At 40.6% G+C, this 25,449-nt stretch overlaps 1 protein-coding gene across 1 annotated transcript in view; it reads left to right on the top strand.

The window, feature by feature from the left end:
* The window catches only part of usp34 (ubiquitin specific peptidase 34), a gene marked incomplete at both ends in the record, with an annotated part of 31,144 nt that extends 5,995 nt beyond the window's left edge, over positions 1-25,149 (top strand). The window contains 30 exon segments of the mRNA XM_034217226.1: positions 997-1,091; positions 1,454-1,758; positions 2,691-2,854; positions 2,949-3,014; positions 4,556-4,702; positions 5,663-5,719; positions 6,097-6,174; positions 6,536-6,630; positions 7,763-7,935; positions 8,101-8,251; positions 8,588-8,666; positions 8,749-8,802; positions 8,884-8,979; positions 9,069-9,133; positions 9,233-9,308; positions 10,013-10,060; positions 10,147-10,212; positions 10,316-10,396; positions 11,564-11,649; positions 12,603-12,771; positions 13,277-13,351; positions 13,761-13,912; positions 14,687-14,840; positions 15,818-15,862; positions 16,723-16,827; positions 18,241-18,388; positions 19,191-19,495; positions 21,197-21,526; positions 24,480-24,637; positions 25,071-25,149. Of these exon segments, the coding sequence (XP_034073117.1) occupies positions 997-1,091; positions 1,454-1,758; positions 2,691-2,854; positions 2,949-3,014; positions 4,556-4,702; positions 5,663-5,719; positions 6,097-6,174; positions 6,536-6,630; positions 7,763-7,935; positions 8,101-8,251; positions 8,588-8,666; positions 8,749-8,802; positions 8,884-8,979; positions 9,069-9,133; positions 9,233-9,308; positions 10,013-10,060; positions 10,147-10,212; positions 10,316-10,396; positions 11,564-11,649; positions 12,603-12,771; positions 13,277-13,351; positions 13,761-13,912; positions 14,687-14,840; positions 15,818-15,862; positions 16,723-16,827; positions 18,241-18,388; positions 19,191-19,495; positions 21,197-21,526; positions 24,480-24,637; positions 25,071-25,149 (3,702 nt within the window).
* Positions 25,150-25,449: the final 300 nt, after the last annotated feature.

Raw genomic sequence — 25,449 nt, 5'->3', positions numbered from 1 at the left:
CAACATGTGTCCCCTATTCTTCATGTCTCTTCTACATCAACATGTGTCCTCTCTTCTTCATGTCTCTTCTACATCAACATGTGTCCTCTCTTCTTCATGTCTCTTCTACATCAACATGTGTCCCCTCTTCTTCATGTCTCTTCTATATCAACATGTGTCCCCTCTTCTTCGTGTCTCTTCTACATCAACATGTGTCCCCTCTTCTTCGTGTCTCTTCTACATCAACATGTGTCCCCTCTTCTTCATGTCTCTTCTACATCAACATGTGTCCCCTCTTCTTCATGTCTCTTCTACATCAACATGTGTCCCCTCTTCTTCATGTCTCTTCTACATCAACATGTGTCCCCTCTTCTTCATGTCTCTTCTACATCAACATGTGTCCCCTCTTCTTCATGTCTCTTCTACATCAACATGTGTCCCCTCTTCTTCATGTCTCTTCTACATCAACATGTGTCCCCTCTTCTCCATGTCTCTTCTACATCAACATGTGTCCCCTCTGTGGAAAGAGACTCTGAAAGTTTCAGGAACAAAGATTCTCTCTCTTTTTGATCCATTTCTATAAAAACCTGTCTGAAAATGAGCCGATCAGATTTTGGCCACTTTATGATGTCATAACGATGTTTTGTCTTGTGTAACCATTAGCCAATCAGCAACCAAGGTAACCCCCCCCCCCCTTATCACCTGAATCTCCTCCTAGAGCACCATTGTGTTCTTTGTAACCAAATGTCTCTCAGAGGGGCGTGGGGAGGGGCTCCTTATTTTCATCTAAAGTAACAGACAGAGAATCAGCACTTTGGACACAGGGCTGAAACAGAGGGGATTATGGGTAATGCTGCAATGATCTGTTTGGTGTTCCAGCCAATCAGAGACAGGTTCTGTATATATCTGAGAGCTGTGATATATTGATGAACAGTATCATAGGGGACCTTTATTTGTGTAGCATTGCGTTGGTGTGTCATGGAGCTGCTGCTAGTGTTGGTCTGTTTGAACTCACAGAAGGTCTCTCCCTCTCTGTCGCTGGCCACCCCGCTGCAGACGACGCTGCTCGACCTGGACGCTCTCGCTCGACACCTCGCTGACTGCATCCGGAGGTCAGAATCTGTGCTCTGAAAACACGAGATACATATATATCGTAAAACTGTATATGAATGGAAATGAACCCAACTGTAATTCAAACTTAAATTGCCGCTGAGGCACCAGGAAAAGCGAATCTTACGCAGAGAATAATACATTTTCCAGGCAAGAATGTTGTTTTTGTGCATTCTTTGTCTATGAACTCCAATTATCCAACATTTAACAAACAAAGGCTAATCCCACCACCTGTGTCCAATATATACAATTATCACCAGGTGCCCAAACCAGCCAGTGCCCAAAACCGCCTTCAAAATAAACGCTTACACTAAATAATTATACATTATATACAAACCATGACCTGGTTGTCTCTCTCCTTCAGCCGTGAGATCCTGGACCAGCAGGACGGGATGATCGAAGACGACGGGCTGACGGGCCTCCTGCGTCTCGCCACCAGCGTCCTCAAACACAAGCCTCCCTTCAAGTTCTCGCGCGAGGGTCAGGAGTTCCTGCGCGACGTGCACAACCTCCTCTTCCTCCTGCCCAGCCTGGCAGACCGCGCTCAGCCCAAATGTAAATCTCACGCCGCCCGGGCCGCCGCCTACGACCTGCTGGTGGAGACGGTGAAGGGATCCGTGGAAAACTACCGGCTGCTGCACAACTGGGTCATGTCCCAGCACATGCAAGGTGAGGAAGATAACTACGTGTCTCTTTATATCTAGAGTTGGTTACCAGGTAGAAAATAACTTTTATTGCAGCTTTGACACCTGATTTTCCTTATGAGGATTTCTCTTGTCTTAAAACGCTAGCAGCAAAAACAGATAAGTGAGGTCTTCAACTGTCAAAATGTAATTTACTTTAGGTCTGAAAGTTTGCTACCCCAGCTGTTTGAAATAGAAATATCTCTGTGGTTGTTTGTGTTTAAATTGTCCGACAGATAAGTTAGTGAACATTTAAAGAAAGGCATGAACTGTCACTACAGGTGAGGCGTTTTTAAAGTTCCTCCACCACCTGATCAGCTGTTAAGGTTTTCTGTTATTTTAATTTCAGCCGGTCTTTGTTTATTTTCTGAAAGTGTACTATTACAATATTTGTGGTTACCTTTTTCCAAAACGGACACATAAGCGTGCAGATATTTCCTCCTTGTAAACAAAACTTTACCGACGAAAGATTGATATTGTTGTGATGTTCGAGACAAGGCAAGTTTATTTATAGGACATGTCAGACACTAAGGCATTTCATAAAGCTCTTCCTAAAGTACTTACAGTATATCTAAATATACAAATAATAAATACGTGCATATAATCGTCTGCAAGCTACACTGTGTCTGGGACGATGATCTGGCTCAATTTGAGTTTAGCTAAAGTCAGTCTGTTTCTGAGAGACATTGTTCCTCTGGTGGGACTAATGCTGGAGACTCTGGGACAGACGTCAATGAACTACACAGTAAATGTGCTTAAAAACTACAACAAAAAGCTCAAACAATTCTGATAGTTCATAGAAATATTGATTAATACATTTCATTTCTAGATCACAGACAAAACAACCAGCTTGTTCACGAAAGAAGCCACGCTCTACATGTCCTAATTAACTACATTGTTCTTTTATCCATCCTCCAGCTTCTCACGCCCCGTATAAGTGGGACTACTGGCCCCACGACGATGTTCGGGCCGAGTGTCGCTTCGTGGGTCTGACTAACCTCGGGGCCACGTGTTACCTGGCCTCCACCATCCAGCAGCTCTACATGATCCCCGAGGCGCGGCAGGCCGTGTTCACCGCCAAGGTCAGTGCCTGCAGGACGAACTGAGGGCAGCAAAACCTCATTCAGATTAAGAAGAGTGTGTGGATTCTTATACTGTGTTTGTGTGTGTGTGCAGTACGCTGAGGATATCAAGCACAAGACCACGCTGCTGGAGCTGCAGAAGATGTTCACATATCTCATGGTGAGTTTTATTCAATTCAAGGATTGATTGTCATGGGCACATTAGTTTGTCATTGCCATATCTACACTGTAGCTAAAGTCACAGGCTCCTCTAACAGGGCAACATGAATATATATAGATGAGAGTAACACCTACGTCACTTCAGGGCGAAATGTACGGCCCCGCCCACTTTTGGGGGAAAACAAAGCTGTCATTTGAATGGCGGTCAATACACATTCTGAAGTTTTTACCAATCCGATCAGAAATGTAAGAAAACCGTGGATGTGTGGATCTTCAAAGAGCCCGATTACGATGGCCAGTCAGGCAAACAATTACATTCAATCATTGGAAATCGACGAGCGGGCTCCATATATGGTTAAATTAAAATCAGTAGGCGAGGCTGTAATCTCGCCAGCTGTTATTCTCATGAGCGAGGCAGAAAATAATAGTTTTAACATGCCAACAAGCTGCTGTGTCATTTATTGCTCCTCAAACATTAAAACAAATCCAGATTCAGTGTTTCTGAACTTCCTCTGAGAAGAAAGGACAGAAGCAGAAGAGCTCTGTGGCTTCAGGCTCGATCGCCATTCAAATGACAGCGTTGGTTTCCTCCAAAAGTGGGCGGGGTCGTAAAGTGACGTAGATGTTACTCTCATCGACATCGATAGCCTACTGCTATATTTAACCATATATCGAGCCCGCTCGTCGATTTCCAATGATTGAATGTAATTGTTTGCCTGTCAGGCCATTGTAATCGGGTTCTTTGAAGATCCACAAATCCACGGTTTTCTTAAATGCCTGATCGAATTGGTAAAAACTTCAGAATGTGTATTGACCACCATTCAAAAGTGGGCGGAGCTGTACCCTTTGCCCGTAAGTGACGCATGTGTTACTCTCATGTATAGGACATAGAACTAATAAAACAGATGTACATGTTTTTAAAATCATCATCTACTTTGGATTTTGATATTCACGCTACAGAGAGCAGAGGTTAGTAATAAAATAAGGAACCACAAATGTGAAAAACGTGCACCGCCGCCCTAGATTCAAGTGCATTATTTTCTTTTATAGGGCACAAACAGAAGGTTGAAGGAATAGCTCATCCTAACACAATATACATTATAAAAAGTTCCACTTCTTCGCAAAAAGACACACCTTCATCTGCAAGCTACACTCTGTGTCAGAAGTCCTCTGGGACGATGATCCGGCTCAATTTGAGTTTTGCTAAAGTGAACCCAGTCTGTTTCTGAGAGACTGTTCCTCTGGTGGGACTAATGCTGGAGACTCTGGGACAGCCTCAATGAACTACATCAAGATTATAAATGTGCGTATCTACTCGCCTGTTGTTTGAATTGATGACGTGTCTACAAGCTAATTTTCTAAAATGTTCAAGACCAAACAATTAATCGATTTAATCCAGGAAATATGTGCTGGATTAATCAAAGCACTACTAACGGCACACAAATCATTTGAAGCTCTGCAGACACAGAGTTTGAACAACAACAACAACACGACTCATTCATTATCTAAACCTAATCTGATCTGAATCCCCTCTGTCTCCAGGAGAGCGAGAGGAAGGCGTACAACCCTCGTCCGTTCTGTAAAACGTACACGATGGACAAACAGCCGCTGAACACCGGCGAGCAGAAGGACATGACGGAGTTCTTCACCGACCTCATCACCAAGATCGAGGAGATGTCCCAGGAGCTGGTAAACACACACACCTTCACACACACAAACACCTTCACACAAACACCTTCACACAAACACCTTCACACACACAGCTTCACACACACAAACACCTTCACACAAACACCTTCACACACACCTCTTCCCCACACACAGCTTCACACACACAGCTTCACACACACACACAAACACCTTCACACACACCTCTTCCCACACACCGCTTCACACACACAGCTTCACACACACCTCTTCCCACACACCGCTTCACACACACAGCTTCACACATCAGACTGACAACTCCTATGCCAATGTATTGTTGTGTATTCTCCAAATGTGTGTTCTATTTTCTCCTTAAAAAATCGAGAAGGTTAGATAGGGGAAGTGCAATATGTGTAAATAGGTATGGACACAATAGGGATATGTGCAATTTGACAGACACTATGCATAGGTGCAATAGGGAAAGTGCAATATTGATTTGTGTATGAATGCAATAGGGAAAGTGCTGTACCTGTATGTTTCTTTGCCATGTGATCTCTGTTCTGTATCTATGACTGATTGACCTGAATGTTTTATGTGTATTATCTCGATGCCCAAGACAAATTTCTCCTAAGGGAGACAATAAAGCTTTATCTAAAGAAAACACAACTTCACTATAAACATTTGAATATTTCCTGACAATTACATCTTTACATAAATACGTGCATATAATCGTCTGCCAGCTACACTCTGTGTCAGAAGTCCTCTGGGACGATGATCCGGCTCAATTTGAGTTTTGCTAAAGTGAACCCAGTCTGTTTCTGAGAGACATAGTTCCTCTGGTGGGACTAATGCTGGAGACTCTGGGACAGCCTCACTATACATGTGCTCATTGACTCAGACTAATAACTCCCTAAATTGCGTAACTGTGTCAACATATTTAAAAGCATGAGTAATAGTTTATCCTCCTGAAGTTTGATGAATGTGTTTTATTTCCTCTCACAGAAAAACACAGTGAAGACTCTGTTTGGAGGCGTCATCACCAACAATGTGGTCTCTCTGGTGAGTAAGGGATTAACATATTAAACATTTAACTTCCAAAAGTGGGTTATTTGGAGCTCAAATATTTGTATCTAATATAACGAATAACATATTTGTATTCTTTGCTCTATTATTATTTACTTTTTAAGTATTTCTTTTATGTCACACTTTTTCTTTTTTACACCAGAATCAAATGTATTTTATTATGTAAAACCATTGATGGTGAAAAATATTGCCACTGCTTTTATTTTGAATGTATTGTATCAACAACATATCTTCAGAGTGCACTATCCAGATGTAGTTCACAGGGTATAGTCATTTATTTCAAGTGTTGGACGAAAGAAAACATTTCAGTTTTGGAGACTTTTAGTGAAACTTTGATCCGTCTTTCCCTGCAGGACTGCGACCACGTCAGTCAGACCGCAGAGGAGTTTTACACGGTCAGATGTCAAGTGGCGGACATGAAGAACATCTACGTGAGTTAATAAAACACAGAGACAACTAAGTGTATTCTAGTAAGTGTAAGGTACCTAAATATACATTTGAAGTACCTTAATCTTTCTTGAGTATTTCCATTGGATGCAGTTTTATAATTTGACTCCACTGCATTTGTAAGATAGCTGTAGTTACACATGTATCTCAAATGTAGTGATTTCTGATAAACGAAAGTATGAAGTGTAACTTTTATACGATGAGGCAATTCTCCTACTTCTTAATCTCAATAAACCCTTTGAAGACCTTTTAGCATCAGCTGTGAACCATAGCTAAAAACTGGGCTGTTTATTTGAGAAACTCATGAAAAGTTGACTGAGATTTCTTATGGTGTGTTTTCTTTAGGAATCTCTGGATGAAGTGACGATAAAGGACACTCTTGAAGGCGACAACATGTACACCTGCTCCCAGTGCGGCAAGAAGGTCCGCGCTGAGAAGAGGTCTGTGGATTTGTTTTAATCAAACTAACCCCGGGATTCCACCGGGTCCGTCTGCGCCGCGGTTTTGGTCCGACCTCTTCCTGCGTCATACCCAACCGGGCGCGTTTCAGAAGCGGAGCGTCTTGCGTGCCGGCTCGCAGTTTTTGTTGATTTGGATATATTTCCTGGACGGGCTACTTTGTGCAGACAAAGTTAATAATAATTGTAATATCCCAGTTATAAACGACATGAATCAAAGATGTGTTGCTGTATTTTAGTGGTAAAAATGTATTAATCATCATAATTATTCTATATATATATAATTTACACAGTGCCTGTAAACCGGGTGAGAACGCTGGCATTTCTCCTCCTACTTGAAAGACTACGGAGAGATAGGGTCTGCAAAATGTGTTTTATTTTGGGGATTGACTGGATGCTTTGACCGGTCCACTTCCTGCCCGGCGCCTCTACAAAGCCTCGCGTCGGAAAAATACCAGCCGCCTATTGTTAGCGGAGCCCAGCGCCGAGACGCTTCTGGGACGCTTCTAGCCGTAACGCGGTGCGTCTGGTGGAATAGCACCCATTGAGTGGCCACGATCGCTGTGAACGCCGCGGCGCAGACGGACCCGGTGGAATCTAGGGGTAACATGTGTAGCATCCTAACACCTGTTTTTGGGTAGATATTAATTATAAACATTCATTATTACTCGAGACTGGAATGATCGGGTGTTTGGTGTTTAGCTACAGTGAAGGGTAACGTGTTTAGGGTAAATAATGACACCCTGCTACTAAATAGATCCTTATAAACCGTATAGATTTTATGTTGTGTATCGCCTGAATGTCCCGCCCTCTTACTGACCTCCACCAATTACCAGAGGTCAAACTAACTGATAACTGAAACAACCAATCAAACAGAAGAGCAGAAAGGCACAATCTGTGTACTTTTTGTTAGTTTACCCTCAATAGAACTAAATCACTTTTAGTATAACCGCCTTTCTGAATTATTTTCCAAAAACGTACTAGAAGCAAACTAATTTTAATCCTAATTCCTACACATGTAAAAAACAACAACATGCAAGATTACAAAAAAGGGCGATTTTCACAACTTCACCTGTAATGTATCTCACTCTATTCTTCGTCTCTCTTCCCTCAGGGCGTGTTTCAAGAAGCTTCCGCGGATCCTGAGCTTCAACACCATGAGATACACCTTCAACATGGTGACGATGATGAAGGAGAAGGTCAACACACACTTCTCCTTCCCGCTGCGTCTCGACATGACGCCCTACACCGAGGACTTCCTCATGGGCAAGGGAGAGCGCAAAGAGGGTTCGTCCAAACATCAAGAAACACCTCAAACTAATCAAAATATCAGAACAAATACCTACTGAATTTTACGTGTTTGGCTACATCCTGGAAGTAGAAGATGTGCAGTACATTTCTGATGTGGATAAACTACATTAGTTTCTGAGCGTTGTCTGTCACGTGTTGCAGGTTTTCGGGAAGAAGGAGAGGCAAAAGTTACGGAGAGCTACGAGTACGACCTCATCGGCGTCACGGTCCACACGGGCACAGCAGACGGCGGCCATTACTACAGCTTCATCAGAGACATCGTCAACCCGCACGCCTACAAGAACAACAAGTGGTGAGTAGGCTGTAACTATATCACAGTAAATGGTAGTCAAATTATTATCATACCATCTACAATTGTCTGTCTTCAGTTTATAAGTCCTGACACACACACACACACACACACACACACACACACACACACACACACACACACACACACACACACACACACACACACCCCCCCCCTACCTCATATTGTTTGTTAAATTAGACTTTGAGCTTGTAAAAGTGGAAATATCTTTTGAGTTTGAATGGTTTTATCGAGTGAGACATCAGTCTTATGCACCAGGTTTTTGAAAACGTTCAATATCAGATATGAAGTAGGATTTAAAAACCAATCTTCCTGCAGGTACCTGTTCAACGATGCCGAGGTGAAGCCCTTCGACTCGGCCCAGCTGGCCTCTGAGTGCTTCGGAGGAGAAATGACGGTACGAGCTGCAGTAAATAAATACACTAAATGAATTGTATTTGTCTCTTTTGGATTTTGCTGACATGAGTTTTATCTTTCAGACTAAAACCTACGACTCTGTCACAGACAAGTTCATGGATTTCTCTTTTGAGAAGGTGAGGATCAGTTTCATTTAAAATGTCCATGTCACCACGTTTGCTCCAGAAAGTAATAACGACATGTTCATCGTCTCGCAGACACACAGTGCCTACATGCTGTTCTATAAGCGAGTGGAGCTGGAGGAGGAGAACGGGAAGGACTTCAGTTTTGACGTCTCTCCTGATCTGCTGGAGGTACCGTGGTTTCACTTTCTTTACACTTTGAATAATGTCAATACATGTATATAAAGTGACGTCTAATCTCTAATGTCTGTCTCTCGCAGTGGATTTGGCACGACAACATGCAGTTTCTCCAGGACAAAAATATATTTGAACACACTTACTTTGGGTGGGTCACAAATCTGTTACCGAGTTATTTTGAAAGAGTGAAACTATCTATACTCACCCTTCCACATTTGCTTATACTTATTCCTTTGTGTTCCTTCAGTTTCATGTGGCAGCTCTGCAGCAGCATCCCCAGCACGCTCCCCGACCCTAAAGCCGTCTCCCTCATGACCGCTAAGGTGAGAAATAATACAGCTTGAAGATAAAGTATAGGTCAGGGGTGTCAAACTCGAGGCCCGCTTCATTTTATGTGGCCTGCAAGAGCTTGCAAAGAATATAATACGTTTATTATACGGTTACATGCCACTTTATGCCCATAAACTACATGTCCCACAATGCATCTCATTGTGTGACATGGCACTGAAGAGACATGCAATTATAAGTTATTACCCCATCTGATAATAATCCAATGCAGAAGCAATCATGTAATATAATACATTATTTTATATATATTAAATATTTATAGATGTATATTTATAAAGTCTTAAAGTTACAACCGGCCCTTTGAGTGCAGCCATAATGATGAAATTGAGTTTGACACCCCTGTAATATAGGTTGATTATATATATATATATATATATATATCATCATCTTTAAGTCTTTATTTATTTATTTTATTTATAGCAAAAATAACAAAATCTTAATTGTTCATTCTCTCTGTTTTGTGTCATTAGAAATCGAAATATCTCTGTTTTTTCTGACCTTTTTATAGTCCACATTAATCAAAAAATAATAATTAACTAAAGCCTAATGGGTATGAAAATAAATTAGTTACAAAAACATTTGTTTTCTGGGCACAAAACTGATAGTTAATAGAAAATCTGTAAATTGTTTTTATCAAAATTGTTCGCATTGATCACTGTTAATGTCCTTCTCTTCACAGCTCAGCACATCGTTTGTCCTCGAGACTTTCATCCACTCTAAGGAGAAGGTAAAGCCCTCTCACCTAATGTAGGACTTTTAATTTCTAACTAAAGTGTAGATGAACTGACTTCCTTCCTGCTCTCTGACCTCCAGCCCACGATGCTGCAGTGGATCGAGCTCCTGACCAAACAGTTCAACAACAGCCAGGCCGCCTGCGAGGTCAGAAACGGGCTTTAACCATTACTTACTCTCAGTATTATAATGTGGCGGTGATCCTATATTTACTGTATGGTGTTTTCATTGAACTTCTCCTCTGTTTCAGTGGTTTTTGGATCGAATGGCGGATGATAACTGGTGGCCGATGCAGATCCTCATAAAGTGCCCCAATCAGATAGTCAGACAAGTGAGTTTTTCATCTGATATAACATCATTTTAACATCAGGCGGTGCAAAATGTATTGTTATTATCTATGTTGTGAAGTCAGGTCGCATTCACACCAGCCGTGTTTAGTCCGGTTGAACCCTGGTGTGTTTACCCGCTTGGTGCGGTTCGTTTGGGTCGGTGTGAGCGCAGTCTGAGACCTCTGCAGTGAACTAAACAACCGGACCCTGGTCCTATAAGAGGTGGTCTCAGAGCGCTGGCTAGTGAACTCTGGAGCGGATCATCTCTGTGTGAACGCAGTCCGCACCAAAACACAGGAGGCGTAGTATTCACGAGTCACAAGAACGTGGATGTCTTCAACATCGTTAGTGAAAGAGTGAAGCAGAACGAAGTGTTGACCAGTGCGGTGTAAATTAGAAACAACTATCATACTAAAAACTACACATAGAAGTCAGAGCCAGCTGTCGTCGGTGAAACCTCCTCCTGACTGCAGAACGTCTCATTGTGTTGTAATGTTTATAATGTAATCATCAGTCTGCTAGAGTCAGTTGATGATATGCTCTCCAGATCAACAGCAGCATGAAAATAACCGGCTCCAAAGCTACGGTAGAAATTGCCGAGATTTGCGTTTTCCCCCCTTAATGTCTGACCAATGGTTGAACAGCATTTCCGAGCACATGTCTTGTGTTTAAAGTTTATAGTCCGTTTGAGTTTTGCCCGTGGGAACGCAAACCAAACCTTCTGAAAAATGAAACCATGTAATAAACTGTCGTGTTCACCAGAGAAGCGACTTTTAGGTGTGAATGCGACCTAATACTAGATGTTTCTTGAATCTTAATGTTGTAGGCGGTGTCTGGTTTTAAAGACTGCATTACAGTAAATTCACATTATTTTGTTCTGTTATCTTTCTTCACAGACTTATTCCTTGAATCCACATTACCGATAATTATTTATCAGGCTTCTCATTGTTTAAAAATGTTGTGAAAGCATCAATAGTCAGCACTACACTTTTGTTACAGTATTGATATCGAGGTGTTTAGTTAAAACTAGTTTGACATGTGATCAACGAGCCCTATTTTACCGCATATTCCTTCAGGTTTCATTTCCTTTATCCTGTTCATAGTCGTATTTATTCATTTAAGTTTCATTCTCATATCTTCTCATGTCCCAAACGTCTTGTGTCCTCCAGATGTTCCAGAGGTTGTGTATTCACGTGATCCAGAGGCTGCGTCCCGTTCACGCTCACCTCTACCTGCAGCCCGGCATGGAGGACGGGTATGGGATCACTTTTTTGTTCATAATCCTAGATAATCAAAACACACTCCGACTCATTCATAACTCATTCATTTTAACGTAGTTTCATTATACAGACATATCCACATTTTAGTCAACCATTTTTCCCATTTTAATTTAGCTGTATCTACAGAGCCAACATATGGAAAGAGAACATGAAAGAAAATACTACAAAAATATCCCCAAAAAATAGACATGAAAAGATAAATACATAAGAAAAGGGGCGTCCGTGTGTGTGTGTGCTAATGTGCAAGTCAGTGCCATTTAAAGCAACATTTTTGTATTTGTAAGTTCTTTACCACACCTTCAAAACATTGTTTTATCTTTCCTCGATTAAATACAATTCAACCCAACATTTCAAATAGGAAGCCAAAACCTCCCATTACCGCCTCTCTCCTAGCCCAAAGAAGTGAATTGTAATAAAACTTGAATTAGAAATATATTGGAAGTCTCTTCACATCTGAAGGAGCAGCTAAAGTAATCCATGAGATGCTTTTAAAGGCAGTGTAATGTGAGCCATAAGATGTGTGCAGCACAAACAGAAAGTGTCGTGTGCTTGAACTGTATCAGATGGTGACAGAGATCAAACAGGAGGTGTGTGTCGCTCCGTCTCTCTGGACTCTGAGAAAGATTTATGACTTATTTAACTTGTGTTTGATTATCTAAGTTGTCCTTGTTTTGAGCTGTATGTCTTCTTTGTAAGCACACTGTATATATAGCATTTTGTTTATCTGTGTGAGTATTTAATTACGGAATTGTATTATTTGTTCTTTACCCTGCAACTGGATGGGGCTACCTCTGTATAAGATGTGCTTTCTGCCCCCCCGCTTCTACTCATTGTTTGTCTAAACTGTCAAATTGTTGAAATAGTAGAATAAATAAAAAACTGAAAATGTTGGATTCTGCTAACCCCTTTGTTTCTCCGCGTGCCTCAGCTCTGACGATATGGACGGTCCGGTGGAGGACATCGGGAGTCGCTCCTGCGTGACGCGCTTCGTGAAGACGCTGCTGTCCATCATGGAGCACGGGGTGAAGCCGCACAGCAAACACCTGACGGAGTATTTCGCCTTCCTCTACGAGTTCGCCAAGATGGGAGAGGAGGAGGTCGGTCCGAACACTCCGTCACTAGTCTCACCTTCTGTACTGAGAGATGTTTGTCGCCCAAAGGCTTCATCAGTTTTAGTTGCTATGTACAACATGCCTCGTTTCATCCATAGGCAGCACAGAGGGATGTACAAGTAACGAGAGAGAGAAAATAAATGCTGCTTTTTGAGAATCAGAAATAATCCCATGAAAGTATCTTGTATGGAAAATATATTTGGTCAAAATACTTTCTTAGTCATTTCACAATTATTGAGATTTAGATTAAATGATAGATCGATTCAAATTGTTGCATCTGAGTACCCGTATCAGACAAGTGAATTTAATACATTAAAAAGCGTGGTCATATTATTAAAACACATTACATTTGTTTATCGTTTTATATTATAGTTTTTAGATATGAAGCATGTTGTGTTTTATTTATTGTGTACTTTAAATATATATACATTCATTATTATCATTAGTAGTTGTTTGCAGGTGAACTAATGCGTGTGTTCTGTTTCTGCAGAGTCAGTTCTTGTTGTCTCTTCAAGCCATTTCCATCATGGTGCATTTCTACATGGGAACCAAAGGCCCCGAGAATGTGAGTTCACTCTCTGATGACTTTGTTTATGTCGCACAGCCATCTTAGTGATATATATTTAGTGATAGACAACACTGATGTAGCATAGGGCTGCTCAATTAATCGTATTTTAATCGCGATTACGATTATGGCTTGCAACGATTACGAAAACAACGTAATCGAAATAAAACTATTTTTTTATTATTATAATTTTTTTTTTTTTTTTTTCCGTTGAGTTCAACTTAGAGTTCAGGGTAATCAACTGTTAAAAAAATACTGTTCACATTTTTTTTCTCCAATAAATGGATGTTGTCAAAGTCAATGAATAATCGCAATTACAATTATTGTCCCAAATAATCGAGATTATGATTTTTGCCATAATCAAGCAGCCCTAATGCAGCACTATAACGAGTACATGTTGGTCCCTCAGCCCCAGGTGGAGGTGCTGTCGGAGGAGGAGGGGGAGGAGGAGGATGAAGAGGAGGACATCTTGTCTCTGGCCGAGGAGAAGTACCGTCCTGCAGCTCTGGAGAAGATGATCGCGCTCATCGCTCTGCTGGTGGAGCAGTCGCGCTCAGAGAGGTACGAGGGCACGATTTAAAGACTACGATATGATGGAACAAATGACTTAACCTGCGTTATATATTTTTGCTTAATTATGTTCAAAGGAGCATCTGTTTCCTCTGGTGTCCTGCAATGGCATCGTATCCCCCTTGTTGTTGTTTACCCAAAGCTGTTTTAAATCGACTGTTTATCCCGTTTGAAGCCAGGTTTCTATCACACGTTATTTGAGTTTTTTAACTATATATTTTAATCTGATAAAGGATTTGAGTCTTTAAACGTTTGGATCTGTAGTTATTAGAAAAACTGAGCGAATGTTAGCAGCAGTGGATCAGCACCGGAGAAATACAGGTTTTAAACGTGGAACTACCTAATTTAGATGTTTTTAAACGTTTAATTGACCTTGGAGGTATTAAGAAGTTTGATTTCTCTTCTTGCCTGTCCTCTATTGGATTTGGTCACATGGTCCATATGGTTTGGGGAGGAGAACAACTGAAATGTGTCTCCTGCTGAAGAGAAAATAACATTTCAGACACAGTCCTGGCTCTCTATAAGGGGAATAGCAGTAAACTAAATGTCATTTTATTTAACTTTTTTTATTTAGACAATGTTGTATTTGAAAACAAAACAAATATAGTCTATGAATTCTGATCTGAAAGAATCCAAACCAGGAGAAGCTGACCGCAGTGTTGGTGAACACTAAACAAAAAGAAACCACAGAAAGGGATTGGACTGGAGAAGTCCTGTTTTATTGAATGCTCCCTGAGTTCCAGACTGACTGCTCTCTCCCTGCAGACACCTCACTCTGTCTCAGAGCGACATGGCGGCGCTGACGGGGGGGAAAGGCTTCCCCTTCCTGTTCCAGCACATCAGAGACGGGATCAACATCCGGCAGACCTGCAACCTCATCTTCAGCCTCTGTCGCTATAACAACCGCCTCGCAGAGCACGTAGGTTCAGCACACACACAAAGACAGACAGACACACACACACAAACACACACACAAAGACAGACAGACGCACACACACAAACACACACACAAAGACAGACAGACGCACACACACAAACACACACACAAAGACAGACAGACACACACACACACACAAACACACACACAAAGACAGACAGACGCACACGTACACATACATACACACATACACACACACATACACACACACACACACATACACACACACACACACACACACACATACACAACACACAAACACATACACACATGTACACACACGTACACACAGGTACACACATACACACACACACACATACACACACACATACATACAAACACACACACACACACACAGTCAGGCACACACACATACTCAGGTACACGGTCAGGTACACACATACACGTACACATACACACACACACACACACCTACACACACACACCTACACACACACACACACCTACACACACACACACCTACACACACACACACACACACACACACACACACACACACACACACACACACACTGCAAGCTACACTCTGTGTCAGTAGTCCTCCGGGATGATGATCTGATTCAATTTTTAAGTCTTGCTACAGCGACACCAGTTTGTTTCTGGGAGACATTTTCCCTCTGGAGGGACGAGTGCTGGAGACTCTGGGACACACTATATATATGTAAACAATTCAATGGCACAGGAAGTCATTCTGCGTTCCTTTGAGGTCCAAGTAACATGTTGCGTCCTCACAATCACATAGCGGCTTGGTCTCTGTATCTATTAGTTCAATGGAGGAAGTAAAATAGCAGTTTTAACATTTGACAAAGATCTGTGCAGTCTTTGTCATTGTTTGGGCGATGCACTTTACAGATCAAACTTGATTTAGTGCCTTTTTAATCACTACGGCCAGTCCTTCATTTAAAAACCTCCTCCTGATTGATGTGATCTCTCTGCAGATTGTCTCCATGCTCTTCACCTCCATCGCTAAGCTGACTCCTGAGGTAAGCACAATGCACACAGCTTTATCTTTTATTCAAATGTATTCAATTCTATTTTGAGGATTACCATATTCAATGTAAATACTACTATTTTACACTATATTGTTTAATGTTATTATAGTTTTCTTGAAATATGTTTTTTTGTTGTAATTGAAATCTTTATTGTCACATTATACATGGCATTAACATGCTGGTTACAACAACATTACAATCATGTAACAAAAGGCAGGCAAGGCAATACAATTAAAGGCTATGGATATGTCTTCATGTTATTATATTCTTGAAGATACATGTAACTATTAGCTATTGTTCCAGACAAATGTCTTTGTTTTGAGTCCATTTTCCCCACTTTCTGCTGAGTCGTGTTTCTTGGAATCTCAATTTATATTTAAGTCAGTTTTTCCATCAAAAAGATTTCTTCCACATTGATTTTTCGTTGGTGGTGCCTCCTCAACCCATCCTAGTGATAGCTTTGGATATTAGCAGAATTCTGACCAAATATCTGTCGCTTGCAATCATTTCCTCAGTCAATTGACATAAATAGATTACCAAACAACTTTTTATATGTTTTATTTTATGTATGCACCACAGCACCAAGTACAATATCTCGTATGTGTTAACCTACCTGGTAATAAACCTGACTCTGACTCTGTAGCTCTAAACAAAAGCATGTTTGAACATTGAGTCACTGTCAAGCTATCATTAGTTTCTCCTTAACTTCTCATCTTTGGAATCACGAGTCCCCTTTCCTCTTGCAGTGTATGCCTCTGTTGTTGATGTGATAAACTAAATATGACCGCTGATAATCTAAGGTATAAGATGTAGCTCTCCAACCGCAACCCTCTCCTCTTCTCCTCCGTCAGGCTGCCAACCCGTTCTTCAAGCTGCTGACGATGCTGATGGAGTTTGCAGGCGGACCCCCGGGGATGCCCTCCTTCGCCTCCTACATCCTGCAGAGGATCTGGGAGGTAAACACATTTACTGTTAAACTTCCAAACAAGTCTTAAATCTCCTCTCTTAAAGCCGTCACATATTTAGAATCAAGCGATTGGCTTTGGTAAAACTTGACAAGGATTATTTTCAGTTTATTGTATTTATCAGGGAAAGACGTTTTAGTGTTTTGAATTGATTTGATTCATTCACTATATATTGGATAAATAAATATAAATGTTTCTTTTTATGAAGAAGCTCTAAATGGTAAAAACAAATTCTACAAAGACACTGGTTTGATCACTAAAATTGGCACCGATGATTACGTTATTAACTCTTAACTCCTTCACAACTCCTCCCAGTCTGATTGATCCAGATGGGTGCTCACTACTTTCCAAACACTTACTATTCACAACTTGTCCAAATAGTTTATATATGTTTGCAAAAATGCATATGTACACACCTGGTAACATTGAAGTTAGCTTAACCCTTAGATGCCCTTAGAGCAGTGTTTCTCATACTTTTTCATACCAAGGACCACCTAACCAATAAAAAAAACACACGCGGACCACCTAACTCCACAAATATCCAAAAACACATCGTTTTTTACAAATCGCCTGAAAATGGTATAAACAAGTGGCAACATGTGTGATGAAGGTGTTTATCTGGGCTATTTCATGCAATCGAAAGTGAAACTTAAGCTCGTTCCATTGCGGAGATATTCCCGCGAGAGGGCGAAAAACTTAAATTAATGTATTTCTTTCAAATGTGAAATTTTACCAATATACTCACGGACCACCAGTGGTCCGCGGACCACACTTTGAGAAGCACTGCCTTAGAGTGACTGGACCCTACACTCTGCCATAAGTGGGTCTAAAAGGACCCGTATTAGAATAATGTGTTTTTATGTCATTTTGGTTAAGAGAAATCACTTGTATAATATTTAGTATTATATTTTGGTTCACACTAGAAATATTTAATATTTAATTTCTCACTATTTATAATTTTAGACATTTTTTTTTACATTTTGAAAAAAAACGTTTTCCCATAGGATCCCATAGAAAATGCATGCGGGTCATTTTTGACCCACTTATTGGAAGCTTGGGGTAGAAATACAAAAACTACAATTTCTTAAAATGTACATTTAAAATGTGAATGGCGTGATATCCCAAACATGTTTTTTGAGGAATAGCTGGAATATGAAATGATAAAAGAAGAAAACCACCTCACCGGGTCAAAAAAGACCCACTTATGCATCTAAGGGTCCAGAGTGCATAAAAAGCTGGTTTCAATTCAGAGCAATCTGATCTATATTTAGAGTATGAACCTCACCTCATGTTGATTTAAACTAATACTACACATCTCTTCATAGGTCAGCTTAATGGCAGTCCAACACTGATGAGCTGTGGTGTCTTTTATTGTGTGTCTTCATGTGTGTTTGTTTCCTCCAGGTGATCGAGTACAACCCGTCCCAGTGTCTGGACTGGTTGGCGGTTCAGACTCCGAGGAACAAGCTGGCTCATAGCTGGGTTCTGCAGAACATGGAGAACTGGGTGGAGCGCTTCCTGCTGGCGCACAACTACCCCCGAGTCCGCACATGTGAGAAACTCAGCTCTCTGATAATACTGCAGCTGTTTATCAGACATTAAGGTGTTATCATTCAGTGGTACACAAAACCTAAAGGGTCTCTGGGTAGGGTGGGTATGATATTTGATAACATTTTATTTTATCTTTTTGTATTGCTAATTTTACTTCTTATGTCAACATAAATAATTGTATCTTTTTATTGCATGTTTCTATTTCTTCTTATGGTCATATGTCATATACATATCTTTATCTTTTTTGCTTAATTTATAATGTTGTGTTTTCATTTATTTTTTATTGCACATGTTTATTTAACTTTTTAGTTTTATTTAAATATTTAAATAATATTTTATTTGACCTTTTTCTTACATATTTCTCCGTAACTTCTTATGTTCAGATGAATAATTTAATTACATTTTTTATTACACAATTTTTCCTAACATTTGATTTTATAAAAATGTACTGTTATTTTATTTGTATTTATCTATTTAATTTATTATTTTTATTGTATTCTTTTACTACACATTTGATCTTTCTCCTTAAGTTATGTAATTATTTCATTTGATCTTTCTCTCACACATTTTTATATATTTTAATATCATTTGTTTTTGTGGTCCTTTTTACTAAACAGCTTCTAATATTTATACTCTATTTTATCTTTTAATTGCACATTTCTACTTAACTTGTGAAATCAAGCATCGGTCACCAAACCATGTTTCCACTGGTATAAATGAAGTATTGTAATGATTTCTTCTGACCATGTCTCTATTAGAATATGAAAGGCTCACATATTAAAGTCCCCTGCCTCTCCCTCCAGCGGCGGCGTACCTCCTGGTCTCCCTGATCCCCAGCAACTCTTTCCGTCAGATGTTCCGCTCCACGCGCTCGCTGCACCTGCCGACCCGTGAGCTGCCGCTGTCGCCCGACACCACGGTGGTTCTGCACCAGGTGTACAACCTGCTGCTGGGGCTGCTGGGCCGCGCCAAGCTGTACGTGGACGCCAGCGTGCACGGCACCACCAAGCTGGTGCAGTACTTCAGCTTCATGACGTACTGCCTCATCTCCAAGACGGAGAAACTCATGTTCTCCGGATACTTCATGGACCTCTGGAACCTCTTCCAGGTACACACAGATATTAGTCTTTATCAAATATTTTATTTATTTAAGCAGAAACACAGAAAAACATGGTGCAAAACACATACATACCACATGAAAGAACATACAAACAGTTCCCTTACAAAACAAACAAAAATAAAATAAACCCCCCCCCCAGGACCCCCGTGGGCCGGATCAAGTGGCAACAGGCAACAAGTAGTGTCAAATTACATATGTGCCATAGACTGTATATATAAATGAACGTAGTGTCCATGATGTCACCCATAGGATTCTGCAGAGTTGCAGAGAAGCCTAAAGTAGGCGTTGTCGGTAGTAGCCTAAAGTAGCCGTTTGTTCTACAGTATAATCCTTCTTAATGTTTTACACTTCTCTAATATGTTTTAACTTGTATGCTACGGATAGTATCGTTAGCACAAATGTAGCTTAGCTGTATAAAAAGACCAGTAAGAAATAAAGTGCTTGAATTCACTTACCGAAGAAACTGCATTCAGGGACGGTCTGTTTTAACCGCAGAGCCATAAGATAAGTCCGATATTCAAATGAAGAATACTCCACCAGGCACCAACACATCAAAAAACACATCAACGAGTTCAAGTTGTGTTCCCCGCATCAGCCTCGCTGCTGAGCCCCTGTAGCATCCTGGAGCTTACTGAGCTAACGGAGCTAGCAGAGAGACAGAAAGCTAGCAGCAGCACTCACTGTAGAGACCTGCCACTCAAGGTGACCACGCCCTAATTTATGCAACAACTTTAAGACCTAATATAACTAAAAGGGTCGCGTTATAAAACAATTCACTCACCAATCCATAATCATGAAGGTGGAATCTAACTATATCCAGAATAATGTTTATTGCATCCAGGGGTAGAAACATGTTTATTTCTTCTGTAAAGTTGGGAATTTTAACATGGGGGTCTATGGGAATTCATCCTTTCTGCAGCCATCGCCTGTCGGCCACTAGATGAACTGCAGTTTGTGGCACTTTTTGCCTCTTGATATGAACACACAAAAAAGGGAGAGAAAAAGGACTCGGAGCCGACTTTTCAACGACTCAGCCGCCAAGATATTATTCTTAATATTGTCTTAATGAGTAATGTTTCCTCTATCCTGTACTGATACATTACATTATTTTATCTTCTTATTAAACATTTTTACTTGATTTCTTATGTTTATATACATATTTATTTTATTGCACATTTGTTCCTCTATTTTCTTATGTTTATACATTTATTTGTATTTTATAATTGTATGTCTAACACATTTAGCCAACTTGTTATGAATATACAACTTTACTGCCCATTATTTGTATTCTATTTTATTTAATCTTCTTATGTTTGTATAATTATTTTAATTTTATTGGGTCTTTTCTTTCACTTTACTTTTCATATAAATACAAATATTTGTATTGAATTACATTTACTTTTTTGCATATTATCTAACATTGTATGTTTATATGAATATATTTTTTTCTTTATTGCACAATATTGACTTAACTTCTTTTTCATATATATTTAGTATTGTATTTTATCTTTTTTTTGCACATTTTTACTTAACCTTATGGTTTTTTATTCTGAAATGGAGCAGCTGTCATGAAAACCCTTTCCCTCTGCCAGTAAAAAGAAATCCTCTGCTCCTTCTAGTTGCACTTCTTCCCTAAACATTAGTTTCTGCTCTGCAGCTTCACATTATGTTTCTCTTCTCCGCCTCCAGCCCAAACTCTCGGAGCCGGCCATCGCCACGAACCACAACAAGCAGGCTCTGCTCTCGTTCTGGTACAACATGTGCGTGGACTGTCCGGAGAACGTGCGTCTGGTGGTGCAGAACCCCGTGGTGACGAAGAACATCGCCTTCAACTACATCCTGGCCGACCACGACGACCAGGAGGTGGTGCTGTTCAACCGCGGCATGCTGCCCGCCTACTACGGCATCCTGAGGATGTGCTGCGAGCAGTCGCCAGCGTTCACCCGCCAGCTGGCATCGCACCAGAACATCCAGTGGGCCTTCAAGAACCTCACGCCTCATGCCAGCCAGTACCCCGGCGTGAGTACAGAGCATCCGTCAATCAATCAATCAATCAATCAATCAATCAATCAATCAATCCCGCAAGGGGCAATTGGTTATGAGCAGTTTATGTCATGTGCAGAGATGGCAAAAGTCCACACATCCTTGACTCAAGTAGAAGTACAGATACTCGTGTTTAAAAATACTCTGGTGAAAGTAGAAGTACTGACTAAAGTTCTTTACTCAAGTCAAAGTAAAGAGGCTTTGAAATGTCCTTCAGTAAAAAGTACCCATAACTCCCAGCTGTTTTAAAGAGTACCTGACCTCCCTTTATATTAATAGAACAATAATGTCATTGTTAGCTAATGAATGTTTCCATGCTGAACAACGGCAACATGACAACGTTTCCATTGGTCCCTCTTCTTTAGAGAAGACCAGGAAATGATGGATACACGGATCGTGTTCAAATCAATAGGCACGCAATGACTCTAACTAGGGGTGGGCGATATTGAAAAATATAATATCAGGATATTTTTCAAGCAGTATCACGATAGACGATATTTATCACGATATTTTTTCTTGTCGGTTATTATGGTTATTTTTCAAGTTACTTAACAGTACAACCACCTACAAGGTAACAGAAACTAAAACAAAAAGGAGTAACAGACCAAAATACCATTTCAAGCTGGTTTTAATTCTGCAATGAATCCCTGAATGAACAATTCAACAGGAATTTTGATATGGCTTCAAGGCACAGTTTCTCAGTATAAAAATTCACTTTCTGTTTTAGGTAGCACTAGCTGTGATGTAACATCAATAAACATGAAAAGGAGAGTAAAACATAACTAACTAAAACATCAATGAGGAAAAGTCAGTGCCAAACAATTAAAAAGTAAACTTTAGACTTGAAGTGCAATCAAAGACTTTAGCATAACTGAACATCTGTTTCAAAAAGGAAAAACAATATAAATACGTTATTGATAAAATAAAATATAAGCCAACAGAATCAACCAGGACCGGACTGGGACAATAAGTCAGGCCGGGAATTATACACCCAGCCAGGCCACTACCAGTTTTCTTTTGTGCCATTTTTCTGGATTTATTTGTCAATATTTACAGCGTTGCTGCCCGTAGTGATAGCCCTAAACTTTAAATCTACTACCCCAGAATAAACATGGACATGGGTTACTAATTAAAAAAAAAGTGCAAATCTATTTAGGAACCTATCCATGTGAACATATTTTAGGTTGAGGTGGACCTCAAATCCTCTAGGGGGGTCCGGGGGCATGCTCCCCCGGTAAGAGGTTTAAATGTTGGACTTAAATGCATCAATCTGGTGCACTTTGAGGGGGAAATAAAGAGACTACACCCATATGAAACAGAACTGTATACATTTAAATAATCATAAATTCATAAGAACATGGCCATAACCAATAACATACCATATCCAATATGAAAAAACATTGAAACTTGTTTATTTATTTGTTTTTGGTTCATTTATAGTTGTGAGCGTGTCTAGGCTCCTGAATCAGCCTCACCTGTCTCCCTCCTCTCCCCCTGCTCCTCTTTGAGGCAGCAGCAAAGACTAGTTTTAGCTCTCAACATGTTTTTAAAGTTTATCTTGCCTTTTTTCACCTAGTTTTATTATTCATCCATATTTTACTAATCACTCCCCCTTCAAATGGAAATATATGTTTACATAAATGGTGACCAAACCGTTTGAGACCCACAGAGAACTTAGACTAAGTTAACTAAACACTTTACCTCACCTGAGGCTGAGCTGTAGTTATCAGTCTCTCAGTCTGACAGCAGAGGACTCTCCTCCACCTTGTTGACAGCTCATGATATCCGTTAGCGCAGCTAGCTAGCACCAGATGCTAACAACAACAATACACGTAACCGGGGCGCGCGCTTTCTCTCTCGCTCGCTCGTGACACACATACACACACCCTCCCGAGCTTGAATGACACACAGAGACCAATCGAGGGCTTTAGTGTATGAAAGTGGCCATGTCGGCAGGCCACATCATGTAGACAGCCAGTCACCCGCTGTGAGGCAGAGTCAGACCCACATTTGCGCAGCGTTGTGTTCACAATACATACATAAAAAAAGAATCCTCAGGCCAGCAGGCCACTTAACAGGCCAGGCCATCGGGAAACCTCCCGGTCCTCCCGATGGCCAGTCCGGGCCTGGAATCAACCAAGACAATAAAGGCAATAACAATAGGCAATACTGTCTGAAGACTAGACAGCTTGGTTTTTACTAACCGTTATCAGTATTTAGTTAGTTCGGCATCATTTTGAAACGTGTATTACAATTAAATCACGGTAAAATAGGTTAATTTTGTCATGGATATAAGCCCCGCCCCCTCTCCAGCCCATCCTGTTTGAATGACAGGAGTAAACACAGCTGACAGCCACAGCATAACAAAGCAACTTCGAGATTTTAACATGATGCCATGGTGGCCGTAGGACGTACAATTATTTTCGGGGCTTCACGGCCAGACCGACCGTCATGGCCACCATGAAAATCCTACCCTGGTGCACTATCACGATACATATGATATCTCTGAAAAGGCATATCGTGGAGACCTAATATCGTCTCGACGTATCGTCATATCGCCCACCCTTAACTCTAAATAATAATGATCACGCCACCAAACACACTTTCAAACTAAAGGAACAAGCCTGTTTGGAAAATGTAACAAGTATAAAGTACAGGTATTTGGGTTCAACATGTAAGAAGTAGAAAGTACAGGTATTTGGGTTCAAAATGTAACAAGTATAAAGTACAGGTATTTGGGTTCAAAATGTAACAAGTATAAAGTACAGGTATTTGGGTTAAAAATGTAAGAAGTAAAAGTCAAAAGTCATCAGAAAAATAAGTAGTGGAGTAAAGTACTGATACCAGAAACATTTACTACAGTACTGCGATCTAAAATACCCAATATTTAAGAAATGCTAAACTAAGGTGTGTGTGCTGCCCCCTGCAGGCGGTGGAGGAGCTGTTCAACCTGATGCAGCTGTTCGTGGCTCAGAGAGCCGACATGCGAGAAGAAGAGCTGGAGGACGTGAAGCAGTTCAAGAAAACAACCATCAGCTGTTACCTTCGCTGCCTGGACGGACGCTCCTGCTGGACCACGCTCATCAGGTACACACACACACACACACACACACACACACACACACACACACACACACCACACACACACACACACACACCACACCACACCTGCAAGCTACACTCTGTGTCAGTAGTCCTCCGGGATGATGATCTGATTCAATTTTTAAGTTTTGCTACAGCGACACCAGTTTGTTTCTGGGAGACATTTTCCCTCTGGAGGGACGAGTGCTGGAGACTCTGGGACAAACTATATATTATTTTGTGAAAGACAAATTCAATGGTACTCATGGAAAATCATTTTGTTTATCTTTTGAGGTCCACATGTTGCAAGCATTGCCTTCCTCACAAACACATAAAGAAACGACAGACATGTTTAGAGAGAAACACAGGAACGACATTTGTCTTCACGAGTTTGTTTCCTCTGATTTGACCTCCTGTTTGTTGTTGTTGTTCCTCTCAGTGCCTTCAGGGTTCTGCTGGAGAACGACGAGGACCGTCTGCTGGTCGTCTTCAACAGAGGACTGATCCTCATGACCGAGGTGAGACAGAGCCTCTCTTCTAGACGGGGAACACTTCAGAATCAGAGCAGCTTAATTATCCAATCCAACTTTATTTATATAGCACTTTAAAACCTCCAGACCAAAGTGCTGTACAGAGAGATGCATCAAATATAAAATCACACAGCTCACAAAACATACAAATAAGTATAAAATCACAAAAGATACAAACCAGAATAAACGTAACAATTACAAAATAAAAACAGCCATATAGTAAAAACAATAGACCACTGAAAGCAAATAAAAGCAACTTGTTTCCGAGTGCTAAGGAGAAGAGGTGGG

The sequence above is a fragment of the Gymnodraco acuticeps genome, unplaced genomic scaffold (genome assembly GCF_902827175.1).
Source record: "Gymnodraco acuticeps unplaced genomic scaffold, fGymAcu1.1, whole genome shotgun sequence".
Taxonomy (NCBI): Eukaryota; Metazoa; Chordata; class Actinopteri; order Perciformes; family Bathydraconidae; genus Gymnodraco; species Gymnodraco acuticeps.
The sequence above is the reverse complement of the archived record's forward strand: the minus strand, read 5'-3'. Positions and strand labels throughout refer to the sequence as shown.